Source organism: Ascaphus truei, chromosome 13, assembly GCF_040206685.1.
Source record: "Ascaphus truei isolate aAscTru1 chromosome 13, aAscTru1.hap1, whole genome shotgun sequence".
NCBI lineage: Eukaryota > Metazoa > Chordata > Amphibia > Anura > Ascaphidae > Ascaphus > Ascaphus truei.
This window is the reverse complement of record NC_134495.1, coordinates 14,849,415-14,875,697: the sequence shown is the minus strand read 5'-3', so window position 1 is coordinate 14,875,697 and position 26,283 is coordinate 14,849,415. Positions and strand designations below refer to the sequence as shown.

The 26,283-nt window shown below is 41.3% G+C and overlaps 1 protein-coding gene across 8 annotated transcripts in view; it reads left to right on the top strand.

The window, feature by feature from the left end:
* The first annotated feature begins 561 nt into the window (after positions 1-561).
* Positions 562-26,283, top strand: part of SFSWAP (splicing factor SWAP) — an 86,421-nt gene continuing 60,699 nt past the window's right edge. For 2 of the 8 annotated variants that reach the window (XM_075568644.1, XM_075568645.1), the window contains exons 1-10: positions 563-863; positions 5,903-6,072; positions 6,627-6,767; positions 10,749-10,828; positions 11,664-11,889; positions 12,407-12,528; positions 12,888-13,032; positions 21,709-21,943; positions 24,280-24,411; positions 25,565-25,658. In XM_075568644.1, coding sequence (XP_075424759.1) covers positions 661-863; positions 5,903-6,072; positions 6,627-6,767; positions 10,749-10,828; positions 11,664-11,889; positions 12,407-12,528; positions 12,888-13,032; positions 21,709-21,943; positions 24,280-24,411; positions 25,565-25,658 — 1,548 coding nt within the window. In that variant the 5' untranslated portion in view covers positions 563-660. Of the gene's footprint in view, positions 864-883; positions 6,768-10,748; positions 10,829-11,663; positions 11,890-12,406; positions 12,529-12,887; positions 13,033-21,708; positions 21,944-24,279; positions 24,412-25,564; positions 25,659-26,283 lie in introns of those variants that run through there. The other 6 variants (XM_075568646.1, XM_075568643.1, XM_075568642.1 and 3 more) reach the window with 6 other exon arrangements.

Genomic DNA, 26,283 nt, shown 5'->3' with positions numbered 1-26,283 from the left:
AATCACTGTAGACATTATTTTTAAAATGTTACAATCACCAAGACTGTGTTTTCTTTTGAATAAATTTAAATAAAATATAGTAATTATGTCTTACTGGCCCATGTAAATCTGCCCCAGTTAAATCACTCATAAATGTGGTATCTTAATTTTAGAGATGCTTGGAAAGGAATAGAATGAGGCTGCACAGAAGGGAATATATTCCAGGAACAAAATAGAAAATAGATACATTTGTAATGCAAGTATGAGTGAGTCTCTCCCAAATGATGAGATATGTTCAGCATGTTGCCCAAGATAAATGCAACAAACAACCATTTCCAGGCGACCAGGGCGCGGCCATATTGGGATTGGCATCATTTCTAGACACACAACACGATAGGCACTTTCCACAATCTCAATTGGTTTTTTCCTCACAAAACCATGCGATCACCTCAACCTACCTTACAACAAAATATAACATCATATTTTATAGATGGGTATTTTTTTAATCCCTCCCGCAACGTTTCAATCGTCTCGAATCTGCTGACCAGGCGGAAGAAACAGCGCGACCCCAGAGGCGGAAGTTCCCGCGCCGCCGCCATTTTGTCAGACTATGTGTGTGTGGTGACGGAGCGAGACAGCAGGGGGGCCCCTTGCTTCGGTGTTATTATTCGGGTGTCCGGGATGTACGGGGCAGCGGCACGGAAGACGGGGAAAGCCGAGCGGCAGCCCCAGAAAAGCCGGGGGAGCGGCGGGAAGGTGGCGGTGGAGCTGCTGGTCTTCGGATACGCCTGCAAACTCTTCCGAGACGATGAGAGGGCCTCGCACCACGAGCACGGCCGCCACCTCATCCCGTGGATGGGAGAGCCCAGCGTCATGATCGATAGGTCGGTTGGAAGCTGATGGCAGGGAATAATAACACCCCCCACCCCCCAAAAAAAGTCTGATTTAATGTTTGATTTCATTGGCTGCTGCTTTAACCCCTCTGCTGCCAGAGGGGCCTGTGATGCATTTGGGAGCAGTAATGTGCTCTATGTGTGCTTGCAAGTGTCATATGTAAACATATGTTAGTGTGCCAGTATGTATCTAATCTAAATTATATATTCGAATACATGTATATAATGTGTGTATACCGTCTTTTTTTAATTTCGTCTATTAATTGATATTTTAGGACAAGCTTTCAAGCGTTCTCTTTTCCTGTAAGGCTGCGTTTATAGTAGGCGCGCGTCTGTCGCCTGAGCGATGTGTGCACTTTAGATGCGGCGGTGTGGTGGACAGGTCACCAGGCTGGTTCGTCCTCTTTGGCTGAACCGCTCACGTGACACAGCCGTCGCGCGAAAGTACAAAATGTTGTCTTTTTGAAAGTCTGCCGCGCAGTTGCTCTTCACCACGCTCGCGTGCACTATGGCCAGCCCGATAGAGCTGCTGCACTTTGTTCGCGCAACGCATGAAATCGCACGTGCCCTCGCGCTCATTATAATCGCGGCCTTGGAAAGCAATCTAAGGCAGATGATGTAGACCACATATGACGGAATAGAAAATAGGGCAATAAATGAATGAAAGGTATTGTATAGTGAGAAATGTGGCGAGCATGTAGGACAATACTTTCATCAGCAGTGGGAAGAGGGGTAAGGTTACATTTGTAAAAGGAATAGACAGCAAGAAACATAAAACATTCTGATAGTGTGTAAGGCCGCGCTTATAGTGCCGTCGATGGTGACACGGCGGGTGCCGTCGCCACAGGCGAAAGTTATATTTCGCCAGGCGGCATCGCGGGTTTCCTGACATTTGATTGGTTCAACGGCTGTCACATGACACGACAGCCCTTGAAAAATCAAATTGTGCCGGTTAACAGTTTTCGCGACGTCACATTACTATAAGCGCATGCGGCGGCAATGCATTTGTTTTCCGCCGTCGGCACTATAAGCGCGGCCTAAGAAACCCCACTTCAGTATTGTTGCTTTTGTGTGTGTGTGTGTGTGTGTGTGTGTCAGAGAGCATTATAATTTTGAGTTCGAATGTTTTCTGTTCTGTTGTCAGATATAGATTAAATTAGAGGTAGATGTATATCAGATATTGGTATGTGTATATATAATATAAAACTGTGTTTGTTTTGTGTGTGTGTGTGTGTGTGTGTGTGTGTGTGTGTGTGTGTGTGTGTGTGTGTGTGTGAAGCCATATGTTGCAGGTCCCTCTAGCAGCAAAGGAGTTAACAGCAGTGTCTTGCACACCAGGCTCTCTGGCAGTGAAGGGGTTAAGCCCATGTTCATGGTGGTATGGTGGATGTGTTAGGTGCTGAGTAATTCTGTACACTTCCAAATTTGAGACGAAGGTTTCTAGATCAGTCTAAAGTTGGATTTATATTTTCTGTGATAAATTTGGCTGTTTTTGTTGCAGCTGAAAAGATTTGATGCACAAATGGGGATTCTGGTTTTTGATTTTAACTAAAAAACACAATGGAATTGCACTTCTGGATAAAAGCTGAAACATTAAGTATAATGTCCTTTGTAGCTGTCCAACCACAAAAGCAACAAGGGGGAAATTGAACCTAAAATTGAAAATGCGCTGATAACCATCAAATTCAAAAATCCTAAATGTCTATTTATTGTTTATTTAATAGAATGTTTTTCTAGTGTTTTCGAACAATAAATGCGATATCCCCCAAAAAATGATACACGCAAAACTCAACCCCCCCCCCATCTTATAAGAATGTTATATACATAGCAGAGAATCGGGGAGGCCTGGTGTTAATGGCTCGTGTTTCTGATTTTGTTTTGAGGTGGCCCAATTTCAGTTCCTGTAACCCTGGGAAAGTAATTTTGTTCAGATTGACCTTATTGTGAGGTTGTTTACCTATACTTTTGTCACGGTAGCCTTCCTATGCACACCAGTTGCCACGCATTAGTGATGATCTGATCCTGGCATCAGTGGTGTGCATAGACTTTGAAATGCACTCCCTCTTGCGCATGCATCGTTACACCCATGCATTTCAATATGATCATTTAATTGCGCCCATGAGTTTCTTGACCCATCAGCTGCACCCATAGACATTAATGGGATCAGCGAATCAGTTTTGTGCAGTGTACCTTAGTTGTCATGGATAGTGAATCAGGGAATGACACATGTTATATTTAGGAGCCAGCTAGAATGTTATGGAGCCAAACATTTATTTAAAGGATGGAGAATGGTGTCACACAGCACATAGCTGTTCCAGTCTCTCGCCTCCCCCTGCACTAAGTGCTGCTGATCCTGGTATGATGTAGCACTAGTACATTTTCATTGCCAGATAATGTCATTATAATATTGTGTCTATACACTTAATGCATCTTCCTCCATATCATTTAGCTGCATTTCCTGGTTAAAAAAAAAAAAAGTGGTGACGTTGTTGTGATGTTATGATAAACTAAAATATAGGACTGACCACGTACACGACACAAAGTATTACAGGACTGACTAATCCATGACAGAAGATTTTAAATCTTTAATCTCCCATATGAAAAAGTAAAGTCTTAAAATGTAGAAAGATCTAGCTCTGAGTATGTTTGTGCTTTCAACTCCTACTGTCACCTCTTCTTTAGAAGATCCCTGCATCTTTCAAGTTATTGTTCTGTTTCATTGTTTCCATTGGTCTGTTGTAAAACCACTGGAACAAATGTCTCCCTTATAAGACTTTTACTTGTTTGGGTGGCTCACAATAGTCGGTATAAATATAAAGTTCTCCTGTTCTTTTAATAGAAAGAAATGCTGTTGGAACTGCATAGTCCTACTCAGCATTGCATTATTGCACTGCTTACACCTTTTCAGGGGTTTTGGCCCAGAACACCAACTGCAGTCCTTCCTCTTGAGTGCCAGAGAGCTCTGTGTTGTGCTTAATAACCTGTAATACACTGTTTTTATTTGTTTTGTTTTTAATAACGCCCAGGAGGAAGTTTTTCATCGATGGACTCCCCTTCTCCCCTTTACATCTCTAGGGACACCTGTTTTATTATTTTATATATAACGTGCTTGTTTGTTTTGGTTGTGGGAAGTAGGGTTGTGGCAATGGGATCTTTTTCAAATCAAAACTTCTATCAGTCCTTCAAATGGTTTTAATTGTATTGGGATCTGTGCCCCATTTCTGACCACTATTATATAGAATTCCATTTTTGTTTTTTTTAAATTAGCCATAAAACATTATTATTTTACCATGTTTCACCTTTAATCTTAATGTCCCATTTGTGTATGTTCCAATTTTAGCAAACAGCTGTAACCCATTTTGTGCTAGGGGTGACCTTTATCCATAATCCATTCAGTGAAAAGTGCATGTATAAAGTAGAAAATGTTACCACTACCTGATATTTCATCCTCCCTATTTGAAACAACATTAAAAAAATTCTTCCAGAAGTACTTACAATTTATTAATAACCCCAATGATTAAAAAAAAAAAACCAAGAGGCTTTTCATTTGGAAAAGATTTGTTTGGAATGTTTGCTCTGTCTTTTATGTGTAACAAACAAGTTACATATATCTTGAGCTCAAATTAGTGTATTTATTAGTCATAAAGGGACTTAAATCAACATTGATTGTTTTACTTTTAACCCACCTAATTTCAACTATAATCGTATTTCTGCTGGCATCTTCTGATATTATATGCTAGTTATAAAATGAACACTAAGTGCCAGTAAAAGCTTGATGTATTTGCAGTAAATCACAGAGCAAACCTTCCATGTAATAAAAGATGATACAGCTTGTAAGTTAAGGAGGCTTTCTTTGTAATTCTCAATTGTTTGCTGGTTGTAATGACTTCTATTTCACAACACAAATCGGAGAGCAGCGATGCTCTTCAGCCTGTGTAACCATGATGACCTCTCTTCCCAGATGTCTCAAAGCTCAAGTATGTTATATATGTGAATATTTGTTGTTTCAACCTGCAAAAAATATAGATTTTTTTTGTGTGTTCAAGATAGCTACGAACAATCCAGCACTTGAAGCGTATATGGAGCTGCAGCGCTTTGCTGTGGTTCTCCAAACCATATGAATTTTCAAAGGAGAAAAGCAGCTAGGATTAATGGGGAAAGTTTTTTTTTTTTTTTTCCCCCGTTTGACGGAATCTGCTGTGTGATTGTGGCAGTTTTAGTTCTAACAAGCAGTGGGGCTTGAGCACATTGTTACACATTTCCAAAGCATGGGAAAGTTTCTTGAAAACTCAGCTTGTGAGCATACTTAAAAGGGTCGCTGTAGTAGTTTCAATTCAAAATTTTACCAGATGCAACCGTGTTAACATTAACGAAGCCTCCTTAAACTTGCACATGTATGTTGCTGTTGCCATGTATGTGTGTATCTCTCTACTACATAACCAGCACTTATTTCCTCAGCCATATGGCTAAGGGTCGAGCCTAGCCATGATTTTACCAGCAAGGGATGCCCGTTTCTGCGGCGGAGATCTCTCCTGAGAGATGCGGACTTAGCAGAAAGAAGCGAGGAAATGACCAGCCTTTGGTTCTTGCGGATAGGTATTTATGTGTTCGGGCTCGTGTGAATTTAATCTATATCAATTTCCAGACCCAAAAAGAAAAGACAAATGCAAATAAAATGGTTGAATCACGTACGGTAAGCACTCTTAATTAATTGCTTGTAGGTACCTTGGCATTAGAATGACCAACTTATTTCACTACCAAGGAAGTAAAACCTTCTGTATGAACTAGTAGCGTTACTTCCTTATTACTTTCTATCGATCCTATCAGCGTACCTCATAAATTTCATATCTAAACAACGGTGACATTGTCTTGATAACAAACCAGAAAGTTTTCACGTCCAAATACGTGGTGTGACCGTGTTAAAGCCGATTTTCTTTTATTATGACGAGTTAGATGTAGGCAGGTAAGTTGCTGTAAAATAATACGAACGTTTAAAATCCCTTGCACTGACCATCTCGTTCACCTTGCAGATATGACGGACGCGGTCATCTGCATGACCTCTCTGAATACGATGCGGAGCATAACTCGTGGAACAGAAACTATAACCTGTCAGAAGAGGAGTCTCGTATAGAAGCGCTGTGTGATGAAGAGAGGTATTTAGCCTTGCATACGGACTTGCTTGAAGAGGAAGCAAGGCAAGGTACAAACTTAACACACAAAAAAAAATAACAATTACACGTTTACAATGTGTTTTAAAGCAACAAAAACTAAATGAATGAAAATAACTGTTTATTTTATACTCACTCTTTCTGATATTATCTATTTGACAGTACCCAGTGGAATGGAAAAACAGCTGTCTGAAAGAGGACCAGAGGATAGTTTATTTGTAGAGACCCTCTGACTTTGCCCAGCATTTCAGGGCAGACTGGAATTTCAAAAAATTACCCTAAAAACAGTGTCGCAGTATTGTAACAAATGTACATACATTTGATTTTTTTTTTATGTCGTGCAGTGTATTGTTTTATATCTCCTGATCCAAATACCTTTGACTTATCAGGAGAACTTATTTGCCTTTTTTCCTGTTCTCTTTTTTATTTTAGAAAAAAAAAAGTTACTGATAGCAAAATATAGCCACGAGACTATGGTGATGTTTTAAATAAGTGTACTAAAGCTTTACTTTTTATGCTTTTTTATTTATTTTTTTTTAATTCTCCTTCCATTTTCGTGATCCTAATGTTGGTATTTCCCTTCAAGATGAAGAATATAAGCGACTGGGCGAAGCTCTGGCAGAAGATGGGACTTTTAATTCTGTGGGCTTTCACTATAAAAGTGATTATTATGATCCATCCCAGCCCACAGAAGAGGAGGATTCACAAAGGGACAAAGATGACAAAGGTACATATAGATTTTTAAAAAGCAATCCAAGCGGCACTTAAAAAATAAAAACAATATATTTGTTTGTTTTAATATATGCAGCATTTGTTTACTTTTATTGAAAACTAATTACATAAGCTGCCGATCGATTCATTATCCCATAATCGATCAGCAAAGATCCTGCTTTCCCAGGATTCACTAAATGGCTGCCTTCCAGTTACAATCAATCCTTCAGTCAGTGTAACTCAGCAGCTACAATGTATTCTTATATTACTACGGTAATATTATCTATTGTTACAGTTTGCAGCTCAAACTTCTGGGAATATTGGCAACAAATTATCACAACCAGGAAAGTTACAAAGATGTCGCACTGCTGGGGAAGTGGGCTAACACCTGCTATAGAAATCAAAGGATGCTCTACGTTCATTAAAGCTGCAGTTCAAGCAATAGGCCTACGTGTTTTTATTTTATTTTTTTTAAATCAGTTCTGTACCATGAGAAAAAAGTTGTAGCATTTACATTTTATTTTTTAAAGACAAGCATTTTTGGTTTCTATAGCAACCATTTACAAAGTCACATTCCCTTCCTCTTCTGAAACGGGCTCTGGCACACCCCTGTTTGATCCCTGCCCTCTCTAGCAGTGAACCAATTGTATCTGCCTGGTCACATGATCTTCCACACAACTTTGCATCTTTGGTACTCTTCTGTTACACCAACAGCCATTTTGTGAACCCCCGAGCAGAATCTTCACCGATTGATCGGCAGCTTTGCTAATCACTTGTCTGTGTGTAGATTGTATTGATGCACATATTGAATGGAACTTTTTTTAACGGAAGCTTGAACTGCTTTAAAACTCGTCAAAAATGGCATTGAGTTACATTTAAAAAAAAATTTTTGTATCTAATACTAACTACAGAACTGATTTATTTAAAAAAAAAAAAAAAAAAAAAGCGTACAATATTGCATAGATTTCTCCTTTAAACAAGTTGCATAGAAACCATCTTATGCTTACATTTTTTTTTTCTTTCACATTACTATTGTTGGTTTAAGAGGTAATTCAAAGCATAAATTATAGTGGCTTTAAAGTTAGGTAGACCCTTTAATGTTATCATTCTACCTTTAAAGGAATGTACTATATATGATGAGCTCGTGTTTTCAGAAAATGGTGAAGTATATTTGCGTAAAGGTCAGTTCTGGCATCTGTACCCCTTGTTGGCATAATTAGATTCAGAGTTTTATTTAATATGTCTTAAAATAAACATTTTCGGTTTTACTGCAGCCAAATTTGAATGTGTATTTTCATTTCCCGGGAACTCTTACTGTGCAGTAAACTGATAGATTCAGGCATGTTGTGTGTGTGTGATTAGGAATAGCAGCTTTGTTTGTATCTGAAACTATATAATGCTTGTTCTCCAATCAGCATTTTACTGATAATTGCTTTTTTTAAAATATTGCTGTAATCTGTGGAACAACTTTGAATCATTGATTCTTAGGCGTGTAATATAGTGTGTGTGCTTGCGCGCATCAATTATAATAGACTGTGTTTAAATCTGATGTTCTATACTACCGGCGCGCGCGTACGGCAGTGAGCGTTGACCTGGCTGATCGAAGGAAAGACAAGGTGTCTTTTCGCGCTGCTGCCGGTGCACGTCACGCTCTATTAGCCAATCGCAGTGAGGCTGCAATTACTTTGTATTTTAAAAAGAGAGAGCGCTGTTGGATCTTTGATTATAACTGGTGGAGAAGTAATATGGTTTATATGCAATAGAGAAATTAGAGAGGTAAAGGAGTCATTTGTAATGTCAGCAAAGTTGTTCTTCACCTTCATAAGGAATGCCTTATTTACTAATATAATTATATGCAACTTTTTCTTATTGCTATTGCCTTAACGTTATTGCCTTAAAGCCGCAGTTAAAACCCTCAAAAAATACGGTCTTTAAAAGAATTACCACGGTTATGACCATGGAAAAACTTACGGCCATGCTCACACAGAAAATCCCCCAGTTTTACAATATCTGGGGGCCATGGCTAGACCGCTGAGTCCCAACTTTCCCATAACCAAGTTCCCGAACCAGTCGGCCCCACCAACAAGATAACGTTTAAAAAGGAGTCGATCTCACCATGCTCCCCCCCCCCCCCCCGTCCTCCCCCCCCAACAAAAAACGAAAATGCCTTGTTGGATTCGATGTCTGTACTTTAATTGTTATGTGTATACGAATGTAATGTACCTCTCTATATGTTCCCTGCTTGATTCCAATAAAGGAAAAAGATTGTAAAAATAAATAAATTTAAAAAAAGCTGCAGTTAAAGCTCCCGTTGTTTTTTTTTTTTTTTTACTTCAGTAGTTTCATGTGGGCAATCTCTAATTACCTAAAGAACTGCATAGCTGCCGGTCAATTCGTTCTCCCGTCTATTGATCGACAAAGTTTGGCGACATCTTTAAATATGGGGAATGTAAATCGTTGCTATAGGAACAAGCATGCTTGTTAAAATAGAATACAAGAAAATTGGTCTTTCAAAGTTGTTTTTTTTTTAAAACAGAAAATGCTAAAAGTATTTTTTCTTACTACAGAACTGATTTTATTAAAAAAACACACATGCAGGATATTGCTTGAACTGCAGCTTTAACTAACAGATGTTATATATAATGCTATGCTTTTTTACGGGAGCCGGGTGTGACATCATAGCCACGCCCACCTGTCGTGCACAGCACGGACCAGACACACAAAAAGTGATTTATGTGCACGAGCATTGGCGCGCGTGCCAACTATAAAACAAGCCTTAGCCTGCATGAGCAGTAAACCGATCTTAAGAAATTGAGGGTTTTGCATCCTATGGCAGACATCATAATTGATGTCTCTTGGATACATCATTCTTTCTAAATAGACTCAATTTCCTTTCCACGTTGCCTGATTAGTATTCATTGGGAGCAATATCTGTATTGATCTGTGTAAATACACATTTCTCTGTGGAGTACTAATAATTTTTGCATGTATTTTTGCATTGATTTTTGACCCAAAGTTGTAAGCATATTTAATTGGGGGTGCGGGGGGATGGTATGGGAGAAGGGTGTGTTATGTTAGAGGAATAAATTAGTGTTTGCCAATATGGTTGAATAGGTAACAGCTCATATTGCTGTGCTGAGCTGCATATTTCATGTCAATAGTTTTCCAATTTGATTTTGACATTTAGGCAGAAGTGTAAACAACATATTTTCTCCTACGGGGTGATTTTCTCTCCTTACCTTGGCAACAGTTCTTAATATCGTTTTAACTCCTTCAATGTCAGAACAGATAACTAACAGAACTGTGTGCAGTTCTCACTGCTGCCTCAAAAGCACAGTAATTAATTGTTAATGTCATATTTTTATACTACATTCACTTCTACTGCCCAATTAGTCATTGTTGAGAAGGAGCCCAATTCTGCTTCATATGACACACAGAGCAGCCTACCAAGTTAAATGTACTAATGAATGTCTGATACTCAAGATTTCTGCTGGGTGAACGAGTGAACACAAAAAATGCCCTTCTGTGACCAGCTATCCAGTATGATTGGGGCATGTATTTCCCTTCTCCTCCCCCCCCCCCCCCAATTTACATGCTATATTTAGTTGTCATTGTAGCAGTTCTGATTTTCCCTAGATGAGACATGCTAGGTTTTTTTTAGCACATTTTGTGGTGCGATGCGTTAGGGTTGATTACATGCCAAGCTGTTGAGAATAATGCCATCCTGGGCATGGATGTCTACTAGACAGTAATTGTTTTATGGGGAAGATCTGCTAATAGGTTGCAAGATTCAGAAACGCAAGTCCCTTGTAATATATCTGAAGAAGATACTTTTGTTATCTCTAAGCAGTTTCTCTGACTAGTAAACGTTTTTCAGTTGTGCTTTATCTCAAGATAATAAAGAATCAACAGTTTGGACTTGTTTTTATTGTCGTGTTACAATATGAGAACAAAGGATTTTAACGAACATTAACCAAATGTACGTATATATTTATAGAAGCGAGTGATCCTGAAGATGGTGGTGAAGAACCATTTATTGCACCAGACGGGCTGAATGTTCCACCTGATGTAGAACTGGTATGTATGTTACGTTGTAAGCACAATGCCTGTGTAGGTAAATTGCAAACATGCTGATAGTTAGTTAGTATACCATGTCAACATTTGTGGTATGACCATTCTAGTTTGTTGGGTATACTATAAATAATAATTTCTCTTTGTCCTAAACCCTGGAATTTAACAGTGAGTTAACTGTTAAATTCCAGGTTTTAGGACAAAGAGAAATTATTATTTATAGTATACCCAACAAACTAGAATGGTCATACCACAAATGCTAACATGATATACTAACTTTATCCGCATGTTAGAGGTACATTTACAAATGGTTCAAGTCTTAGTTGTAACTTTTGATGGTAAATTCTAGATCACACAGTAACAGGTGCAGAACAAATTTGTCCTCTTTACAATGACATGATTTGTTTACAAGTACTGGAAAGCATTTTGGCTTAAAGCAGCAGCAATCTCCCCTATCTAACCCTCCCTGAAGATTCCTTGAGCTGAATAGTGTTATTTCAGCTTCAGAGACCAGCACGGCTCCTGAGTTACTTGCTGGTAAAGGTACCGCAATTACTTCCTGGTTTTGTGCTTGGTTTTAAATGGCCACCCAACATTGGCCCATGTGACAGACGGGTTAAAACACCATTTTCTTTCCACTAGAGGGTACTGAGCGCAAGTACCTTCACCAGTATCTCTGGTACCCAGGGACCCCAGAGCGGAAAATAGCATGGTTCCGCTTCATGGAACCCCAGGTTCACATTCTGTAAATGTTTGTCACAATGTGCAATAAGAACTAGTATCAAAAGTAAGACTCCATATACACACTACCTGATTTAACATGTTTATTGTTCTATTACAGCCAGCCACAGGAAAGATGCATGCCATCATAGAGCGCACAGCGAACTTTGTTTGCAAGCAAGGAGCTCAGTTTGAGATCATGCTGAAAGCCAAGCAAGCACGGAACTCACAATTTGACTTCTTACGCTTCGACCACTACCTCAATCCGTACTACAAGCACATTCAGAGAGCCATGAAGGAGGGGCGCTACACTCCACAGGCAGAGAAGAAAAGCGAGGACAAGAAAAGTAAGCCTTTCTGCCTGCAGGAACTTTTTGCGAATCTGCTAATATTTAGGGCTTTGGGTTTTATGTAACGGTTTCGGAAGACCCCATTGTTTTATTTGTTTTTGGCAATGTGCTGCATTTGCACAAAAAGGGAAATATTTAAACTTTTTAGGAAAGTGTTTTACGTTGTAAAAGTGTATCAGTTTTAACCCGTTCACTGCTAATGCCTGCTGGTGTGTTGCAGCCCGTCTGGCTTGCCTCATCTGTTGCCTTTAGCAAAGCTGCAGTTGAACTTCTGTGCAACGGTGGGTTCTCCATTTATCTGTAGAAATTGGGAAAGCGTTATGGTGTGTTGTAAATAGTTTTTTTTTTTTTCCCCCATAGGTAAATTTAGACGTAATCATGCATCCAATTCTTTATAATGTGCCCACCAATCTGCCATGGGAAGCCTTGATTTGAGGTTATTCCCTGTGTTATTAGATTAAAATTAAATGTATCACAGGTTCTCATACTGCGAAAATATGTTGTTTGCCTGCAGGATCATTTACCAGCACAGTGGACGATGACGACGATGAGGATGATGACGATGAAGGAAGTGATTACCTGCATCCAAGTCTTTTTGCCTCCAAAAGATGCAGCAGACTTGAAGAGCTCACAAAGGTATGTGTGATATTCCCCTATGTGAAGGCACGGACATCACCTTGGCAAGCCTCACAATGTCTGATCTGGGATCCCTACAGTATGTTGAGTGCTTCAGCTTCTGTATATTGTCCCGAGAGGAAAGTATACCCACACTCTGCTACACCAAACAAACCAACAATATCTTACTTCTCTGCTATGGGGATGTGCGTCTTCAATTTGATTTAAGTGAAACTGCTGTATTTGCTGTGTTGGCAGTCAAGCTGTACAGTTCTTTTTGTATAATATGATCTAAGCAGACTGGGACAAAGTGAGGACTAGTGCTTTTTAGTCAGTTTTAAGAATGTTTGTTAAATTGCTTTTTACTTTGTGACCCCCAGCCCTTAAAGGTGATGGATCCAGACCACCCACTTGCAGCTCTTGTCCGGAAAGCTCAGAGTGAGAGGATGGCCTCTCAGCAGATTGCAGACAGCGCAGCAGCAGCAGCAGCAGCAGCAGCAGCTCAAACAGAATGCACCACAGACTGTAAGTGTAACACACAGTATACCGCTGCTTGTCAGAGGAGATAGAATTGTAACACTGGTGGAGTTCTGCAGAACACGTCCCTCTTATTTCATGGAGTCTTTCTTTGTATGCACCATACTTTAATTAATTGATTGATTGATTGATTTATTTATTGCTGCTGCATCTGTTTTTTTATTTTTTATCAGCTTTATTTATTGTTTTATACCTACTTGAGATAATGTAATAATTACTTTAAAGTTGAAGACACAGGTGGTGTCTTTTTTAGTTTAATTGACTTATCCTTAAGCACTTCCCTAGCGTACCGCCACGCGATGTTATGCCGTGTTTTTATTTTGCTTAAGGGTGGCCCAAATCTCTAGTGCCACTTTCATTATTTACAAACATCTCTTGGTTTGTGGTTTAATTTGGCCCCATTGAAATGTTATTGTTCAATGCCGTGAAGTGCTTGAGAAGAATGAAAACACGCAAAAGAAGCCAACTGTAATATTGCATTGTTTTTTTGCTTCTTGTAGTGCTTTATATTTCACAAGCTATTTTCATTGAATGCCTACATACTGTCCTACTTTAATAGAAGATCACGTTTTGTACTTTATAATGTGGTGTTGTTTTCTGAGCAGGTTTTGGAGAGAATTATACTTGATCTTGTTATTTTTCCTCGGTATGGAAAGTTTAGCGACACGGTTGTGTCCTCTTCCCTTAATTGATTCCAAGCTGCTTTATATATAAACCTTCTTACAGAGGTAAACCAGCAGTTTCCACTGGACCCCTCTATTTTTGTTCATGTATAAGAAGTAGGGTATCTGGAGCTGAGCCGCATTAATTTCAGCTCCGGTGACCCCCTGCTTCCTGAAATACTAACCTTGGATGCTGCCATTGGTACTTCTTGAAGGTTTAAATCCCTCGCATCACGTGGGCCTATAGAAATCTGCAAGGGATGTGACCCTCCTATTGGTCCGCGTGACAGGATTTAAACGCCGTCTGGAGCTGAAAGTAACCGTAGAGGGGAACTGCTTCTCTAATTCTATGCTGATCTAGCCAAGTTACTTTAAAAAGCTGCAATGTTTATCTTGTTCAATATGCGTCAGTGTCCAAACAGAACAGAAAACCAGCATGAGCAATTCTGCAAATGTTAACACTTCTTCTGGGACAGCTGCACAAGAACTGCTGAAATATACTTTTGGCATTCAGTGGGGGAAAGGCCTTGTTAGCTGTGAAGCTCAGTCTGCCTTTTTCTCTTGACTGATTTAGTAAATATGGTTGCATAGCCACAAGAATACTGTGACAAATCATCTCAGATTGTAAGGATCTGTCTATTTTATATAAGAACATATGTTAAATGTATTATTCTGTCTAGCAGCCAAATATTTAGAGTCTCTACAGAGTGTAGCTGTGGTGTGCAGGACTCCACGGTGTATAGAAGCTTCCTGTGTAATTCGCATTGTTCACACTCTTAAAGGTGCAGATGTATACATTTTTGAGTTCAGGACTGTTTCAGTACGAAAAGCATTTGATAACATTGGACTGCAACTGATCTGATGTGAAATTTAGTTTTTCTGCTTTTTAAGTGAGGTGCTTTTCCGATAACTTTCAGTCACATGGTATTACTTTGGTAACATGTAGTATTATACAGGCATACCCCGTTTTACATACACTCGCTTTACGTACACTCGCAAGTACGTACATTTTTTTTTAATTGCACCTTACCCCCTGTGTACGTACGCGTGCTTCGCGAGTACGGACACCAGGGGGCGGCGTGTGCGTGCTGTGGCGGTGTGCCCTCTCTTCCTCTCCCCAGCTCTTCCTTCACCTGGCTCCCCCAGCCCTTCCGTTCCCCGGCTCCCCCAGCTCTTCTGTTCCCCGGTTCATCCTCTCCCCGGCTCTTCCAATCACCTTCCCCTCTCCCTGGCTATTCCGATCACCCCCCGCCCCCCTCCCTCTTTCCCTGGCTCTTCCGGTCACCTTACCCTCTCCCTGGCTATTCCGTTCACCCCCCCCCCCCCCCCTACCGGTTTTTCCCGTCACTCCCCCCCACCCCCCCGGTTCTTCCGATTACTCCCCCCCTCCCCCCCCCTCGGTTCTTCCGATCACTCCCCCGAGCCCCCCCGGTTCTTCCGATTACTCCCCCCTGCTTTAGGTAGGGAAAGAAAGGGAGGAGGGACATGCAGGGGGTGGTGTGATGTGAAGGACATGGGGGGGTGATATGAGGGACATGGGGTGATGTGAGGGACATCGGGGGGGGGGGTGATATGAGGGACATCCAAGTGGGGGGTGATGTGAGGTACATGCAGGTGGGGGGGGGGGGGATGTGAGACATGCAGGTGGGGGGTGATGTGTGAGGGACATGCAGGTGGGGGGTGATGTGAGGTACATGCAGGTGGGGGGGGATGTGAGACATGCAGGTGGGGGGTGATGTGTGAGGGACATGCAGGTGGGGGGTGATGGGAGGTACATGCAGGTGGGTGGGGGGGGGATGTGAGACATGCAGGTGGGGGGTGATGTAAGGGACATGCAGGTGGGTGGTGATGTGAGGTACATGCAGGTGGGGGGTGATGTGTGAGGGACATGCAGGTGGGGGGTGATGTGAGGGACATGCAAGTGGGGGGTGATGTGAGGTACATGCAGGTGGGGGGTGATGTGAGGGAGATGCAGGGGGGGTGATATGAGGGAGATGCAGGGGGGATGATATGAGGGAGATGCAGGGGAGGTGATATGAGGGAGATGCAGGGGGGGGATGATATGAGGTGGTGATATGAGGGAGATGCAGGGGGGGGTTGATATGAGGGAGATGTAGGGGGAGGTGATATGAGGGAAATGCAGGGGGAGGTGATATGAGGGAGATGCAGGGGGAGGTGATATGAGGGAGATGCAGGGGGGGTGATATGAGGGAGATGCAGGGGGGGGTGATATGAGGGGTGCTGGAGGAGATATAATTTTACCTGTGCGGCCTGATTTTTTAAAAATATTTATAGGGGGGGGGGGGGTCTTTTAAAAATGTATTGAGGCGGTGTGGGTCTTTTAAAAATGTATTGGCGGGGGCATTTTTAATATGTATTGGCGGGGTGGGGTTACATGTATTTAGAGGGATGGGTTTTTTTGGTATGTATTTTGTGGGGGCACTAGTAAGAAAAAATTAGCTGACATTAAAGATTTTCTTTCTATAAAGCCTACTGTATTTATTTTGGTTACAAATGCATTATTTACATTAGTTATGCATATATATGATGTCTGCAGTACAGTACATGCATCGTAAAGTGGAAAAAAATAGTGCTTCACTTTAAGTACATTTTCACTTTACATACATGCTCCGGTCCCATTGCGTATGTTAAAGCGGGGTATGCCTGTACTGATTTTTTTTTTATGGGAATTTAAATGGCCGTCTAATAGGAAGCTGCAACTGTTAATATTGCTGCTTCCTATTGGCCTGACATTTGACGGACATTTTGTTTCCCCTGCAGGAAGATTTTAAATCTGTTAACTTCAATGTTAAGTACAGGCATACCCCGGTTTAAGGACACTCACTTTAAGTACACTCGCGAGTAAGGACAGATCGCCCAATAGGCAAAGAGCAGCTCGCGCATGCGTCTGTCAGCACGTCCTGAACAGCAATACCGACTCCCTACCTGTACTGAAGCTGTGCACAAGCGGGGAGACTATAAAGCCTGTTACAAATGTGTTATTTACATCACTGATGCACGTATATGACGATTGCAGTACAGTACATGCATCGATAAGTGGGACAAAGGGAGTGCTTCACTTTAAGTACATTTTCGCTTTACATACATGCTCCGGTCCCATTGCGTACGTTAATGCGGGGTATGCCTGTACCTGGGGAGTGGGTCCCCCCCGGCGTGTTTCAGGTCTGGATTACCATCCTGTGAAAAAAATATATAGAGAGTAAGGGTATCTCTTCTTTAATAAACATATCTTATGCTGTGGGTTGCATTGAATCAGACTTTCCTGATGCTGGTTTAAGGAATAGTTTCTGTATGTTGTTCGAGAATATTATGTACCATCGTGGCATCCTGTAAACCAAGTGACAGATGCTGGTGGAATAATACATACATTTAATGAATGGAAAGGGAATGTGGTCCCTCTAAGGCACTGTTTTTTTATTTTATTTGTTTTTTCTTGAATAGCGCTGTACATTGAATTTTGCAGGCACCATGAATCCCTGCCCTGTAGAGCTTACAATCTAGTTTTGATGCCTGAGGCACAGGTAGTGACAGTCATAAGGTCACAAGGAGCTGACATTTGAGTCAAGCCAGTGTCCCCTGCTTCAATCAGTGTCCCCTGCTTCATTCAGTGTCCCCTGCTTCAATCAGTGTCAGTAGTCAATGCTTTTACTCATTGAGCCACTGCTTCCAACACTTAATGATTTATTGCAATAAATGCGTCATAGGCAGTAAAATTGTCCTTGTGCTTTCAAAGAGGTCGCTGTTACCTGTATCTAAATTTTAGATACAATGCAGTGAATATACTATAGCACGTGTCAATGCCATCTAGTCTTCACAATAAACATATAGTGATTTGAGTGCAATGTTTTCAAGTGTCACAGCACGCTCCGTATATAGCGGTGTGGGCAGCGCTGGTCTAATGGCAGGTCTGTCTTCCCCTGGAAGGCTCCCAGCAAAGCCTTTTCTTTGCTGTTAGTAGCATCTTGACTCTTATTTTTGTTGGCCAAGAATATCATGTTTGCAGTCTGTTTGTTTGTGTCCTAATAGATTAGACCAAGCAGAAAAAATTGCCTATTTGCAGACATTTTGTTTGTGTTTGTTATACACATTCTGCCTTTACTTTGTTTTTTATCACGTTACACTGAGAGAAGTCTTCCAGATGTCTAGTTGTAATGAATAGTACAGATTTACAGCCTTTTTCGCAGTGCTGCTTACTTAAAGTATAGTTACACTGCACCATTAGAAAAGCTTCTTTACTTAGACATGCAATTCACCCAAAGTAGTGTAATTTGAATTGTCTGTGGTATTTAGCATTGCACCCCATGGATTCCAAATGTAAGCTTTGAATGAAATAACGGGTATCTATGGCGTGCTACGTGAAGTCACTGCTTGTCATAGGTATATTTATTAAAAAAGTAACAAATATTTTTTTGCAAAATAGCGTCTGGGATTGTGCCTTAAAAAGGCTGGTATAGATATACTATACATGTAGTTATATTTGTATGTAATACTTCTGCAAAGTTTAATGCGTAGGATGGCATTATCTCTAAGAGGCTTTTTCTGTGAAAGCAATCATATGGAGAAAAATTTTCATTTACACCCCTCAGCATTTTTTCCCCAAAAGCACTTCATCTCAAAGGCTTTGGTTGATAACAGCTAAGTAAAGTGACCTTTTGCTCATCTTACGAAATGAAGTTGCCAGAAAGTGATTCAGCGCCAGCAAATTGAATGCATTCAAACTGTGCTTGTAGTTATTCCTGCAACAGTAAAATAAATATTTTTAATATCTATATTGCAGTAGAACAGCTAGATTTTATGTAACAGTTTGAAATACTGTTTTACGTTCGTCTTCATTACTCCATTGTTTTAGAAAAAATATGATAGAACTGTAATATTTACCTATTCACATAGTAATCCGACACTTACACCCTGATTGTCAGGGCACTCACTCTGAAAACATTTTTACATTTTATGCTAATTTGTATTTGAAGTAATACATTTGAAGCAAAAATTAGTTTTTTATTTCAGATGTAGAAAACAAAAAGCACCGAGGTTGAATAATATTACAATAAAAGGGAATGCAAATATCAAGTATCAACTTGCATATAATGAATCTGTTATCCAGTGAGATCTTAAGTGGTACAGCCCATGCTGCCCCGTCCGTGGGTAGAAGGGAAGCAACGCCGAGCTCGAGACAGTCTACCCCGCGCACTGGGTCGAGTAGTGTCTCCGCCTTGCTCTGCACTGCTGCTTCCGGCCGGGTATTCGCAGTACCGCGCGGTCCGTGTGCTGTTGTGCGCACGTCCCAAGTTCAGTCTCTCAAGTCAAGTGGCAATTAGCCAAGGGGCTAATTTGCATGCATTGTCCACAATGCTCTTACCACAACATGTTTCGCAGACTAATCTGCACTCACAGAAGCAGCAAAAGGAAGGAGTTGGTTTACACCAGAGACTGTAGGAAGCATGAGCGCGGATCAATAAGCCCCTTTATTTCAGATGTGTGTAACACGACATGGTTTCCCATTACCTATTACTCCCATTTTGTATTTCCCTTTGTTCTCATATCTTACAGATGGTGAGAGCTGTCATTTTGTAATAACCTTGCTGACCCATACACACACTCTTGTGCAGTCTTAATATTTTCTCCCCTCCAGAAAACAATTATCGCTATCCTAAAAACCTTCTGATTGCAAGGCAGCATTGTAACTCTGCAGGCTGCATTTTTTTGTTTAACATGACATATCTGTAAACATGTCCTTGTCCTAGCAAATACAATATCCACAAAGAGATTTTGGCCAATTCCTTTCCTCAATGGACACCAACAGGTCAGGTTTTCAGGATATCCCTGCTTCAGCACTGGTGGCTCAGTCTGACTGCACCACCTGTGCTGCAGCAGGGCTATCCTGAAAACCTGACCTGTTGGTGGCCATTGAGGACTGGAGTTGGCCGCCCATGTGCTATAGCACGGTCTACTTTTAAATCAAGTGATGCTTAGCAAGGTACAGTAAACTGGTGACACTCATTAAAGAAGCACCTCCACTGTCTTTAGTTTTTTTGCTAATTGAAGACATGCCGCTTAGACTATGCCAAGCCCAGTGGCAAATACCACAAGATGGGTCATTTGTGCTGCTTGCTGGTTTCGGAAAACAAAAAAAGCGAATTCACGGTGGAGATGTTCGGTGTGCTGTATACCTGGCAAATATGTGCCATCAAAAATGGAAAAATTAGTGAATATTTCATCATAATGAAGCATGCATCGTGATAATTGAATTGTATGTCTTTGTTTATATAGCGCCATAAATGTACATAGCGCTTCACAGTAGTAATACACGTTGTAATCATAAATAACAAATAATATAAATAACAGGTCATGGGAATAAGTGTTTCAGACATAAAAGTAACATTAAGGAAGAGGAGTCCCTGCTCCGAGGAGCTTACAGTCTAATTGGTAGGTAGGGGAATGTATAGAGACAGTAGGAGGGAATTCTAGTAAGTGCATCTGCAGGGGGCCAAGCTTTATGTATCGTGTCCAGGATTATCCACAGTGCTAGTCATATGCTTCTTTAAGCAAATGTGTCTTAAGGTGGGTCTTAAAGGTGGATAGAGAGGCTGCTAGTCGGGTATTGAGGGGAAGAGCATTCCAGAGGTGTGGGGCAGTCAGTGAGAGAGGTTTAAAGTGGGAGAGGGCTTTAGATACAAAGGGGGTAGAAAGAAGACATCCTTGAGAAGAACGCAAGAGTCGAGATGGTGCATAGCGAGAAATTAGGGGCAGAGATGTAAGGAGGGGCAGAAGAGTGTAAAGCTTTAAAAGTGAGGAGGAGAATTGAGTGTTAGATGCGGGATTTGATCGGAAGCCAGGAGAGGGATTCAGGAGGGGAGACGCGGAGACAGATTTAGGAAAGAGTAGAGTGATTCTGGAAGCAGTGTTTAGGATGGATTGTAGGGGAGACAGGTGAGAGGCAGGAAGGCCGGACAGCAGGAGGTTGCAGTAATCGAGACGGGAGAGAATGAGGGCCTGAGTCAGAGTTTTAGCAGTCGAGTAACAGAGGAAAGGGCGTATTTGTGTGATATTGCGGAGGAAAAAGCGACAAGTTTTAGAAACGTTTTGAATGTGAGAGGAATAGTGTGTGACCCCTAGGCAGCGTGCTTGGGCTACTGGGTGAACGTATTTCCAGCAGTAATGTGGAAGGTGGTAGCTGGGCCAGTTTTGGGAGGGAGTATAAGGAGCTCTGTTTTTGCCATGTTAAGTTTCAGTCGGCGGATGGCCATCCAGAATGATATTCCAGAGAGACATTCAAAAACTTTGGTCTGTATAGCAGATGTAAGGTCAGGGGTTGAAAGGTAAATTTGTGTGTCGTCAGCATAGAGGTGATATTTAAACCCAAAAGATGTGATTAGGTCACCTAGAGTGTGTGAAAAGAGAAGGACAGAGCCTTGGGGTACCCCCACAGAGAGATCAATAGAGGAGGAGGAGGTGTTGGCAAAAGAGACACTGAAAGTACGATGGGAGAGGTAAGAGGAGAATCAGGATAGAGCTTTGTTTGAATACCAAGAGTATGGAGAATGTGAAGGAGAAGAGGGTGGTCCACGGTGTCAAATGTTGCAGAGAGGTCGAGTAATATGAGCAGAGTGTAATGACCTCTGTCTTTGGCAACATGGAGGTTGTCGGTTATTTTAGTGAGGGCTGTTTCAGTAGAGTGAGCAGTGCGGAAGCCAGATTGTAGAGGGTCTAGAAGAGAATAGGTGTTGAGAAAGTGTAGCACTCGAGAGAATACAAGACGTTTGGAGGCAAAAGGCAGGAGGGAGACAGGTCGATTAGTTAGGACAGGTAGGGTCAAGCTTGATGTTTTTGAGTAATGGTAATGGACGAGAATTATCGGTCACTAAAGAAAAATAAAACGTTTTTGGAACATAACATTGGTGAAGGTTTGAAAAATGTATGTGCGGGTGGTAAAAGTCATTTTAATAATTGTGATTTTTTTTTTTAATATTTTCCCCTCTAGCAACCGTATGTAGTACGTATTACAATTACTACATGCTGCCGGATGGGACATATTGCCTCGCGCCGCCTCCCCTAGGAGTGGATGGTAATAATTGCACCAGTGCTGTGCCTGCAGGTGGGACTGCACAAACTGCAACAGGAGGAATCACTGCCTCGCTGTCTGGCTCCTCACCACCTCCGTCCCTACCCAGCAGTGACACCAACAGCAAGGTGACCCCAGACACTGCTCCTGCAAGGTACTGCTACATATTTATATGTATAATAATCTGTCTTTCTTCTGACCGTGTACATAGAATTATACAGGCGTGAGTCTGGGCCCTGTAGAGTTGCAATCTAATTTTGGTGCTGAGGCACAGGAAGCTAAAGTAACCTGCCTATTTTCACAAGTGGCGCTGACCACTGGAGTTTAAACTGGGTTCGCCCACCTCAAAGATGGTGTTCTTACAACTAAGCGACTTCATCATTAACTAAATTAAATGCTGAAGTGATGCAGCAGTGCTAGCTTCGACAGGGAATACATTTTATAACCTGCAATGATTGAGGCAGAAATCCTTATTCCATCTAATCTGTGCCAATGTGTGTCTAACCATGCCAGATTAGGCTCGCCGCATCTCTTTCCAGTACCCCATGCGCCAGTGGGGAGTATAGTTTTGTTTAACAGACCATTGGGTACATATGGCAGTAGATGCCAGAGCACAAACAGAATCCTCATAAATGACATATATACATACACATATATACTTGATGGAGCGTACTTGTAGAATCAGATAAGTCTCCAGGATTCAATGGTGGAGAGCATTAAAGAGTACAAAAAAGCTGCATAGTGTAACATAATTTATGTAAAAAGCAAGACAAATTTTCACTCAAACTGCATTTCAGATGCGCATTTAGACCACAAAGTGGGTCACACATGGCAAAACGTGGCAGCGTTCTGCTTCCTGCTATCGGACACCCTCAGTGTGGCTGCGACGTCACTTCTGGGTTGCTGTCCTCACCTGCGCACCAAGCAGGAACACCAAAACCTGTGGTTTACAAATGTCTGTAGAATCCATAATTGGGCCCACAGGAGTAACGCTACTAACCCTACGCGTTTCACGCAAACTAGCTTTATCATGGGAAATCAAGGGGCTCGTTTGAATGCAACGCGTTGGGTTAGTAGCGTCACTCCAGTGGACCTGATTCTGGACTCAATGTGATTATTTTTTATTGTGCACGTGCACTTTATATATATTTTCTTTGAGAGGGTTTATTTGCGCTTGAAACACACTTTTGTCACTCATTGGGTACATATGCTATTTTTTTTATATATATATATATATATATAGTTATCATATACACAGTGGTCGACAAATCACCAAAAAATCTACTCGCCGAACAAAAGAATCTACTCGCCACCTAGTACCAAACGTGTACTGCTTGGGCAAATAGGAGCTCGCCACGATGTTAAATCCACTTGCCTTGGGCGTGCAAATGTATAGGTTTGTCGAACACTGCATATACATACCCGCTCAGTTTTCCAGTTCAACCTAAAAAGCTGTTTTTACATCCACAAAGTATACTGTACTCCATATTTGTGAATTGTATCTTCATATGCATGCAGCTTGGTTTCTTTATCAGTCCTAATTAAAACCTGGAGAGTTTACACTGACATTATTATAGCGTTTTCTTTGAAATATTTCTCCAAGAATCTAATAAAAATTTATTTATTTATTTTAAAGGAGAAAAAAAAACAACCATAGCAAAAAGTCTATGTGCAGAGTCTGTTCCAGCCTATTTGGGTAGTACATGTACCCCACTTTAATAGTGTCCTGTTTCTATTTCTGTACCGCTGTTTGAGACCGCTTATAGAGTGTTATTGTGCACCAGCTGATCATAATGTGCCATAACATTATTATTCTTTTTTGGGACGGTTATAGGTTATGATTAAAGCGCAGTGTATGCTATCTCATTTAGCTGGGCTGTTTTTAATTCTTCTTTCGTGGAGGCAATAATTCAATTACTTTTTAGAACTCGGGTGAACTATGATGCAATAACTAGGTCAATATCACTTTCACAGTAAACCTAATTGGCAAACCAGCTGAGAAACATGGTTTGGGTCCAATGTTGGAGTAAATGGTAAACTCTTCCGTGCCGTGAGGGCTTGCATCATATTGTTGTATGTTTGCGCTTTTGGTTTTGGCAATTGTACCAAAGACCGCAGCTCTTCTCTTGCTGTAGCCCCATCTCCTCATCACCGGTTTATTCTTTAAAGTGCCAGTCACATCTCCATTGAGACACAAATATTGGAATGCACATGTATGTTCTATGGTTACTTGACCTGCATGAATTGGTTCGGTGCCAAGTATGATGACAGTCATTTAAAGAACAAAAAAGTCTTTAAAAAAAAAAAAAGTGCGTTTGTGGAATTGGAGATCCTGGAAAAAGTAGAGGTTAAAATTTCATATTTATAGAAATGTTTTTTTCTTCTTGTCCTCGCTTATGTTCTTTTGTATAATTATTTTGGTATTAGACTTTGGCCTTTAAATGTAGAAGTGTATTCTTTGTCTGAATGGTGCACATCTGGTTTCTCTAGCACAAGCGCCCCAGTGGTTGCCATCATCCCCCCACCTCCTGACATCCAACCCGTCATTGACAAGCTGGCCCAGTACGTTGCTCGGAATGGAGTTAAATTTGAAACCAGTGTTCGAGCAAAGAACGATTCAAGGTAAGACCTGTCATTCCACCCTCTTCTGCAGGCTTTCAGTAAATTATAAGGCAGGAGTCTGAACTCCAGTCCTCAAGACCCCCCCCCCCCTCCAATAGGTCAGGTTTTAAAGATATCCCAACAATGCAGGAAGCTGCCGTGCGCTCAAAGGCAAATGGAACGAAACAGTCTGTGTGGATCAAAGAGGGGGAGGGCAGGGGGAGCGTATCCAAATAAGGCGATATCCAAGTGGGGTAGGGAAAAGGGGGACAGTGTAAGTCCTCTACAACCTCTGGAAGTACCCTCTAGTATCGTCCTCCCTCGTAGGAATAAAGTGCAGCGATTCTGATGGTTAAGAAATGTACTCACGGGTTGGGCAGTGGGGAAATCGCCTCTCACCGCTCCACGTGTGCTCCGCTGCGAGCTCCCGCGACCATCTCCCGCAGTCAGTTGCACGGCACGTCTTCATTGTAGGCTCCTCCCTCTCCCCCCATACGGGTGACTCCGAAGACCAAATGCAGGCACAGAGAGAAACAGGCTCCAGGGCACTCCTAAGATGATCCAGATCACTTGGCTTAGTCAAGACTGCACCACCTGTGCTGAAGCTGGGATATCCTTAACTTGACTGGTGGGGAGGGGGGCCTTAAGGATTGGTGTTGAGAACCCCTGGTGTAAGGTATTTCTAGTTGATTTCAATAATGTGTGTTTTAAAAAAAAAAAAATATTTATAAAAATGTGTTACCAGGAAGTAATACAGTGTTCAAGTATGTCCTGGGCACAGAGTTATAAAAAATACATGGTTACAATAAAAGAACAGGGTTATACAGTCACTTCACAGACATTTCATAGACAGATAAAGTTGGAAAATTGGGTACAGGGGATAAAGGGCTTGTGAGTTTCGGATAGAAATAGAGCAGCTTTAATGTGTGTGTGTGTGTGTGTGTGTGTGTGTGTGTGTGTGTGTGTGTGTGTGTGTGTGTGTGTGTGTGTGTGTGTGTGTGTGTGTATACAGTACACAAGATTTTCATGGTTGTAGTTGACAGATATAGTTGGCCTTATCAACATTGTCTGTGCAGCATTACCGGTTTTCATTTTCCCCAAGTCATATGTACTATGTCGTCTTTAAAGGTTTCTGTAAGGCATACCGTAAATGTCATGTTTGTTTTTCTCATAGGTTTGATTTCCTGCAACCCTGGCACCAGTATAACCCATATTATGAATTTAAGAAACATTTTTTCATGCAAAAAGAAGGTATCCTTAATGCCCAGGTATGAATACCATTTGTCTTTATGATGGTCACCTGATTGCGCTTCCTTTTGAAATGATAATCTTTTGCATGTTCTCCAGTTTTGCCCGCCGCGTTTTATATTTCCTGTCATTTTTTTTATCCCAGTAAGACACGCCCCAGAGTTGACACCTACAATCTCTCCCTCTCATTGATAGATAATCTATAGATCAGTTGGCTTTCAGAGGCAGATCAGGAGACAAAGTAGAATTCAAACTTTTGACTGTTCCTGATCCTTCATCAAAACAGAGGATTCTCAGGAAAATAAAATCAAGGCGTTTGGAACAGAGAAACCCCTTAAGTGCGGCATTGTTTTGTCTTTTTCCCATTGAAGTCGCTAACTAGATTATTTTACGTGATGTAAGCGCTTTTTCAAGGTCGCAGTTACAATCCGTTACGCTTAATATCTTTTCTATTGGGTGGGATACCTTCTTTAAATGACTGGTGTTCCATGCCATCCCTTTTTGTGGGTTTTAGTAGTAGTCTTGTCCTTCGTGTGAAGGTCTCATTGCTTTTTCCTTTCTACGTTTTGAAATTGAGACTCGCTGCAGTTTGATAAATGAAATTGCTCTCATTTGAGGTTGTGTGCAATCAGCATCTTTCACTCG